Source organism: Spinacia oleracea, chromosome 4 (genome assembly GCF_020520425.1).
Source record: "Spinacia oleracea cultivar Varoflay chromosome 4, BTI_SOV_V1, whole genome shotgun sequence".
In the NCBI taxonomy this organism is placed as follows: domain Eukaryota; kingdom Viridiplantae; phylum Streptophyta; class Magnoliopsida; order Caryophyllales; family Amaranthaceae; genus Spinacia; species Spinacia oleracea.
Window position 1 is genome coordinate 45,074,143 of NC_079490.1, and position 8,459 is coordinate 45,082,601.

General features: G+C 37.6%; 1 protein-coding gene across 1 annotated transcript; it reads left to right on the plus strand.

The window, feature by feature from the left end:
• Positions 1-6,205: 6,205 nt before the first annotated feature.
• LOC110784023 (uncharacterized) lies at positions 6,206-7,591 on the plus strand. The gene has a single exon (XM_021988428.1). The coding sequence runs from the start codon at positions 6,206-6,208 to the stop codon at positions 7,589-7,591; it is 1,386 nt and encodes a 461-aa protein (XP_021844120.1).
• The last annotated feature ends 868 nt before the right edge of the window (positions 7,592-8,459 follow it).

The following is an 8,459-nucleotide window of genomic DNA, read 5'->3' on the forward strand; positions in this document are numbered from 1 at the left end:
TATATATATACATATATATATATATATATATATATATGGTAAATTAGTGAACTTAATTACCAAAGGTAGAAACCCAAACAACAACCAACACAAAACAACAAGGGAAACAAAAGCTAATGGAGCACAGCCCGCACCCAAGCAAAAACAAAAAGAAACTAAAACATTCTACAAAGACACCAGCCAAACTGATGTTCATTAACTTGCTATGTAAACGCTTAAACTGTGACTTTCTTTAATTAGCAGGCTTGCCCATTTGAAAACCATAAAAAAAAAAAGACACCAGCCAAACAAGCTACACAACAGAACCAGACTGAACAGCACAAGGCTTTCACAAAAGAACTGCACAACAACAAGCTGAAAAAGAAATTGCACAACAGCAAGCTAGCCTGAGCAGAACAGTATGCCTGCCTGACTGACTGCGAACCTGCAAACTCTGCAATAGCAGGACTCAGCAGTAGGAACAGCTGCAACAGCAGGACTCAGCAGTAGCAGCAGCTACAACAGCAGGACTCAGCAGTAGCAGCAGATTCAGCTTGCTGACAGTCTCTCAAAATCTGGAGAGATTACTCATTGATGACACCAGTCAGAAGTTCTATATTGAGATGTATTTCTTGAAAAAAAAGGTAACTCTTTATGAAATAACCAACTAGATGAAGTTCCGTTTGCATGATACATGATACATTTTGTTTACAAGTACAAAAATGTTGTAGTCTTTTTACATGAAGTGTAAGCTTTCAAATTTGAGAGGGAAGTTCCGTTTGCAGTGTGCCCTCTCACTCTACAAAGGCTTAGATTAGTTTATGAGAAGTGTCTATTTGCATTATTTAAAACTAGAAAAGAAAGTAAAAAGGAGAAATTTAAAAAGAATGTGGAGATAAGAATGTGATTAGCATTCTCAAGTTTAATAAGGCACTTCCTACTGGCTATTATATTCTGTTTTATGTTAACTTTCTCTATATACTATTTTGTTTAATAAGGCACTTCCTACTGGCTGAAATCTGGACTTAGCGCTCGCCTGCCTCCATACTCATGAGAGCCGCTTTAACTTCACACGATGAAAAAGGTCTGTTAATAACCTCCAGCTCCTTAGCACTTAATCTTGGAAAATAGTCAGCTAGTAATTGGATTCTATTATTGTTGCACACTTCTTCTTGGAACAGTGATTTCCAGTAAGAAAGTACCAACTCTTTCACTTGAGTTTGGTCTGTACACCGCATTCCGTTTGAGTCTTGTAAAGTCTCGATTCTGTTCCTCTTTCTACGAATAATAGTTGAAACATGGAAATATCTAGTGTCACTTTAAAGTGAAAACGTTCTGTGGGTTCAGTAACTTTACCAACCTCGTGCTTGTGTGTGTGTGTTTTTGTTTATGTGTGCATTTGTAATACTTTCCCATTTCTAAGATGGACTGTGAATCTGTGATCTATATTTCTTCCCAACCAGTTGTCATTAGAGTGCTACGAGAGGTTTTTCCGGCAATTAAGCAGCCTCATGTGTCCCATCCTGATTCTAGCTTAGATATCAACATGATGTTGCACATCAATAAAAAGAAAAAATATCATAAAGACTTACCTCAGGCGTTGACAATAGCTCAGCATCCTGTTTATTGAGCCTTGAGTGCAAAAGAACAAAATAAACTTTCCAGAAAAATCCTACACTCATATGGGCAGGACAAAGTTCAATTCTAAGTGCTGCAAGCCTTGGTGTGAGGTGTTCAATGGCTTGAGCATGCCTCTTCTGAGCCTCTGACATAGGAAAATCTGCAAGACAAACAGCTGCACAAGTTAGTAAGCTGTAAAATAAGAAGTGAACATCTTTTATGTTTTTGTACTCACTAGTTGTTGGACCGTGCGCTAGCGCGCACGGTCCCCCAAGGTATAAAAATTTGTTTCATAAAAATGTTACGTAAAATACATATACTAACAATTTTATGGTAAATACAAGGAACATTGCTAACGTTGAAATTGCATATATATACATTTACAATGTAGGTGCAATTAAAGTTTTGAGACATAATTGCAAGTCAAATGGTGCATGTGAATTCCCTAAGCACATAAGCTTCCAAACTCTTCCACGTACCTTCAAAAAAGAAAAAAACCAAACGACAATACCTAGAGTTGAGTTAAGATATAATAAATTTTTGAAAGCAATGCAACATAACTAAAATTTGCTTATAAATAAATACAAAGAGACAATAAACACATAATGATTTTCTTTGCATATGCAGCTTGACAATTAGCATTAAAGGGAGGAAGAAACACTCATTCCTCCGTATAGTCATCCCTGGATAACCACTTGTCATGTAAATTAAGGGCACTTAAAATTTTATGGTAAATGCTTATTAACACAATAATGGTTAACAACTCTATGTTAATGTTAGATTTGCACATAATAAGTAACAGACAATCCACCAATATAAGCATGTTGTCTGATAGAATTACTTAAATTTGAATCCCAAATATAAGCATGTTGTCTGATAGAATGACTTAATTTGAATCCGAAGAGCATAGTTGCCATTAAAACAGAATTGAACATTCATTTATAAAAATCAAAATTACAAAAAATAGAAAAATTGACTAAAACAATTGCACCAAGGAATATCATCAGCATCAATCATTCTAAATTTCTAATTTCTTTCCACACTCTTAAAAAAGTGAATCATTATTGTCAAGGTGTCTTCTAACCCCCATTTCAAATAAAAAACATCAAATATGAAACAATACAGTGAAATAATCAAAATGCAAAGTGAGCCATTTCAAATAACAGTTCAAATTTTCAATTACAAACTCCAAACAATCAATTAGAACAGTATAAATTATGCCTGATAATAGTAGTTACCTAAGCATTTATATAAATAATCCCAAAATATGAAATATTACTTAACATTCTAAAAAACAAATCAAACAAAAAAGAGAAAGTAAAGGGCAAAACCTGGGATAAGAAAATATGTCTAGACCACAGAACTTAGGTTTAGAAGTATCAACATCATCTGGATCGGGTTCGAAATTTTTTATTACCTTCCAAAATGTATGTCATTTGGGTTCAATTTCATGAAATGGGTAATGCCCTTTAACTTGTTATTCCTTCTTATCTTCCGCTCTCTCCTCTGATTTTTCCAATTGACTTCTAATCTCGCCATATCTTCTACTTCTAAGCTTCAAACTGATGTTGTTAACACTAGAAAAACCCGAATTAATGACGAGTTTATGAAAGATTTGACTTTTAGGTGAAAAAATAGTTGTATTGGGGTTTCCACAAACTCGGATACGGTAATTTGAAGGGAAAATTTTCCAATTAAACCACAGATTACCCAGAAAAGAAAAGCAAATTCATCTGGAATACTGAGCTTAGCTAAACGGAAACAGAGAGCGCGAGAAAGATAGTACCAAGCACGGCATTGAAAATGAGAGTAAAAAAAAGTTAGGGTATGGAGGAGAGATGGGAGCTTGGTTTGTTCGAAAATGGAAGAAATGAGATACTGGTGAGTGGTGAGGATATCTCAGAGAAAAAAGGTGGCAGCATCGATAAGGCCGAGGGTAACAACGTAAGTACACTATTATTAAGGAAAAGACAAAAAATCAAACATGAAGGAAATTGGGGGCAATTCAGATAATTCACATTGTGTGAATAGTAATCAAAGTATGAGGCTTTATAAGTGTTAGAATAAGTGATAAGGAATAACACAAAACATACACATTTTAACCGAATACAGCAATTAGCTCAAAGAAGATGCGTACATCCACAACCCATGGCACAAAACATTAGCATTGTCTATACGAGTATAATAACTCCAATATTCCACTCATCAATGATAACCTAAGGCAGTAGAAGTCACTATTGAATCTGTCCTAAAGAAATGGTAAAACATTTAACGGCAATTAGCCCAAGAAACAACACCAAATACACCCCCAATCTCCACTTAAACAGAAACGTACATGAAATTGAATGCGAGATCGTTTCACATTTACTTGGCGATAGCTTGTTGCACTCATAAACCTTCACTAGGACACAGTACAGTCTAGCATCACAATTTCTTAACAAAATTTCAGAACAAGTACGAAAGACGCTCCTCCTCAATGACAATTATACCATAATTAATGTTTTCCATATAAACTATACTCTAAAATGGTAGTTCCTGTCAATACTCATCTTCAAAATGTATACTTTAACTTAAACCAAAAATGGCAGTCTTCAATCCGCGGTGCCAATTTTACAATAAATCAAACATTTCAATTCCAATAGCCTATAGAATGTTTCCAAAACCAAACAAATGCAATAGTTTATAGACAAACTATGACCAAATCTCATACTATGTACTAAACTATGCCCTTGCAACTACACCAATGCAAAACAAATTTAAAATCTCCAATTATTACGAACTAACAAAAGGCAAAGCGAAGTTTACCTTCACAATCTTCATCATCTTCGACAGGAATATCTAACCAAGTCTCAGGATGATGTGCAATATTCCCAGAAAATGTCAAAACCTCATCAGTTAATCCAACAGCTTCGTTAACCTAATCATCATCCTCCTCCTCAACCTTCTGCAATCCCAACCGATGCAAACTCGAAGACGATTCACAATTCTCTATAACACTTCATTTATTTCCGAATTCTGAATAATTTCTATCTGTGTTTGAAATAGGAGCATTGACCGACGATTCTTAGTCATCATCTTCGTTACCCGAAACCGAAGAATCAGTTGATTCCGACCGATTTAACACGGGGAAAACTCGTTGATCATGCGATTGTGAAGAAGCAGAACAACCCGTATTAGAAGGAGGAGCGAGAAAAATCGCGACACCCCATAATTGACGAGTTAGGGTTTCTTTAAATTCGCTAAGATAGCTTATACTGAGAGCTTTGATTGTGCTAACGTAAAGGTTGAAGACGAAATTCAAGGAAGTCGTTAATGGTGCTGAAAGTGAGGAGGAGAGAAGACGAATTCGTCGGGAAATTTGACGAGGGTGGTTAGGTTTCGCAGCGCAGCAAGGACGTCGGTGGGAGGTTGAGAAAAACGTGGGTGGTGGAGTTAGAGTTAGGCGGGATTCTGCCAAAAAAACAGAGAGAGTTAGGCGGGATTTTTTTCCCAAAATTAATTTGGTTTGCGTCCTCGTAAACGCGTGTGTTTCACGTGTCTTTATTTGTAAAAAGCGACGCTTTAAAACGTCGAAATATTTTGCGGCTCTATAAAGCGTCGCAATTTACAAATTAATATTCGCACCCCGCCCCTCCCTGCGACTCTTTGTTAGACCGTCACAATTGTTCCGTCTTAATATGTACCTTTTTTTTGTAGTGGTTGTGTATGAAACGCAAGTACATCATGTTGTCGCTTCTTATATCGGGGCCTAAACAACCGGGAACCTCTCGTTGATGTCTACCTTGAACCTCTCGTTGATGATTTGAGAAAGATGTGGGATGAAGGGGTTTCCGTATTTGATGCACATGCAAATGAGACGTTTAGATTGCGTGCAATGCTTTTTTGCACCATCAATGACTTCCCTGCTTATGGTAACTTATCCGGGTACAAGAACAAAGGAAGGAAAGCATGCCCGACTTGTGAAGATGATACACAATCCAAATATATTTCTGAATGTCACAAATATGTGTTCTTGCGAACGCGAAGGCTTCTTAGACGTGATCATCCCTATCGTAAGATGAAGACAGCATTCGATGGGGATGTTGAGATGGATGTCGCCCGTAGAGCGTTGACTGGTAAGGAAGTTTATAAGCGGGTCAAGGGTGTTGAAACGGTCTTCGGCAAGTCAGTGAAAGACAGGGGTACAACTGGATTATGGAAAAAAGAGTCCGTGTTCTGGAAACTTCCATACTGGAAAGATCTACCGGTTAGGCATTGTCTTGACGTCATGCATATCGAGAAAAATATTTGTGAAGCAATTCTTGGGACACTTATGAATATTCCGGGCAAGACAAAGGATACCAAGGGAGTGCGAGAATACTTCAAAAGTAAGGGGCTTCGTCCAGAGCTGTGGCCTCAGACTTCGAAAAATAATAGAAGGAAGGAAATGGAAACAGGGGGTGCCAAGACAAAAGGCAAAGGCAAAGGCAAATAAAAGGGCAACGACAAAGGGAAGAAGAATACCCATTACTTGCCTCCGGCTTGTTACACATTGTCCAAAGTAGAAAAGCGGTTATTTTGTGAGTGCTTATATGGCATTAAGGTTCCCTCGGGGTACAAATCGAACATGAAAAGATTTGTGTCTTTAAATGGCGAGTTGAAGTTGACAAGTATGAAATCTCACGATTGTCATGTCATGATGCAAACCTTCTTACCCATTGCAATTCGTGGGATATTTCCAAAGCATGTGAGACATACTATTACTAGTCTTTGTTCAATTTTCAATACGATACATAGCAAAGTGCTTGATCCGTCAACACTCGATGAACTTCAGAACAAAGTAATCCAAACAATATGCGAATTTGAGATGTATTTTCCACCTTCGTTCTTTGACATAATGGTTCATTTAATTTGCCATCTTGTTCGAGAAATTAAGTTGTGCGGTCCAGTGTTCTTGAGGTGGTGTTATCCTTTTGAGAGACACATGGGTGTTTTACAAGATAAAGTGAGCAATCCTGCACAACCAGAAGGTAGTATGATTCAAGGCACCGTGGGTGAAGAAGTTGGAAATTTGGTGGCCGAGTATTTAGCAAAACTTGAACCGATTGGACTTCCTACATCCCGGCATGAGGGAAGACTAGAAGGCAAGGGTACAATTGGGTCAAAATTGATCTCAACTCCTACGCATAAGCTGTTACAAGCTCACTTATATGTGTTGCATCATATTCTAGCCGTCCACCCGTATTTGGTGATGCATAAGCAGGAATTGGCTAATGAATACCCTTCCAAAGGGGAAAGAGAATTGACGCAATTGCATAATAGAGAGTTCATTAAATGGTTCCAAGATAAGATGATGGGTGAACTAGAAGTAGCTGGTAATACTGTTTGTGAAACTGTTCAGTATCTAGCTCTTGGTCCTCAGGAAGCCGTGCAGTCATATCAGGGTTATGATGTCAATGGATACACATTTTGGACCGAGCGCCAAGATCAGAAGTCGTTGTCAGTGCAAAATAGTGGTGTCTCCCTTGTGGCGTCATCAAGAGAGTATGCTAGTGCTAAGGATAGATCTCCGGTTGATGCCGAGTTGTCTTACTATGGGCGAGTCCAAGATATATGGGAGCTTAAATACGGAACAAAATTGACTGTTGGTCTGTTTTGGTGCAAGTGGGCTGATAATAATAAGAGTTGTGTAAAAAGGGATGATCCTTGTGGGTTCACTCTTGTAGACCTGGGTCGTTTGCGTGAGACTAATGAGCCATTTATACTTGTATCACAAGCTAAGCAAATATTTTATATAACCGACCCCGCCGATAAGAAGTGGTCAATTGTTGTACCGGGAAAGAGAAGCATCCTCGGTGTCGGTGATGTTCAGGATGAGGACGAGTATGATGCTTTTGATGATACACCTCCTTTCACCAATCCCGAAACTAAAGTGACAAACAATGTGGATAATGACACAAATTACATGCGTTCAGATCACACGGAAGGAATACTTGTTGATGACGAAATCTAGAAATGGTTAGAGGTATGAACTAAACAAGTCAAATTGGCACAACATCTAGCTTTTTAATTTAGTTCTTGTCACTGTGTGTTGGACCGTACTAACAGGCCACATGTTCAATTGGTCCACAGTACATGAATCAAGAAAACACAAGAGGCGACTTCAGACCAGCCTGAAGAAACAACCAACAAGGAGCAGTTGGTGGTGCAAGACTTGTGTATTGTGTTGGTGGTGCAAGACTTGTATATTGTGTACTGAAGAAAACCACATTGATGCAATGTACTTGTGTATTGTGTTGTGTTGAAATTTGTAACCTAAAGTTACTATATTGGGCGTAGTCACATTTTAGCTATTGGTAGTTTGTATTGTACGTATTTGGTATTTTGGTATTTTGTATTGTACATATTTTGAGCCTGACTATTTGGGCTTCGGCTTCGTAGTCTTGCTTTGTTTTTAAGTTCATTTCTTTTAATATAAGTTTGACTATTTTCTCTGTGTGCTTATGGTTGAAATGTTTAGAATGTGGACTATATATATGTCATTTTGGGCCATATAAGTTTGTCATTTTGGGCCTTAGATAACTTGAAATGAATCTTAGAAACATCTAACTAAGCATATGACACATAAAAAAGGTTTAGAATTTGGACTTAGGTTCATTTGTTTAGATTTGGGATCGAAAATGCCATTTTTGGCCATAAATGACCTATATCGACCCAAATGACCCTTAGGCGTGCATAACGAACTTGAAATGAGTTTCATAAACATATAACTAATCATATGAATCATGAAAAAGGGTTAGAATGTGGAAATAGTTCGTTTGTTGGTAGTTGGGATCGAAAATGCCATTTTTGGCCATAAATGACCTATATCGACCCAAATG

Bases quoted from the DNA above. Each gene is read 5' to 3' on its own strand.
- LOC110784023 (XM_021988428.1), top strand. From the start codon at position 6,206: ATGAAAAGATTTGTGTCTTTAAATGGCGAGTTGAAGTTGACAAGTATG.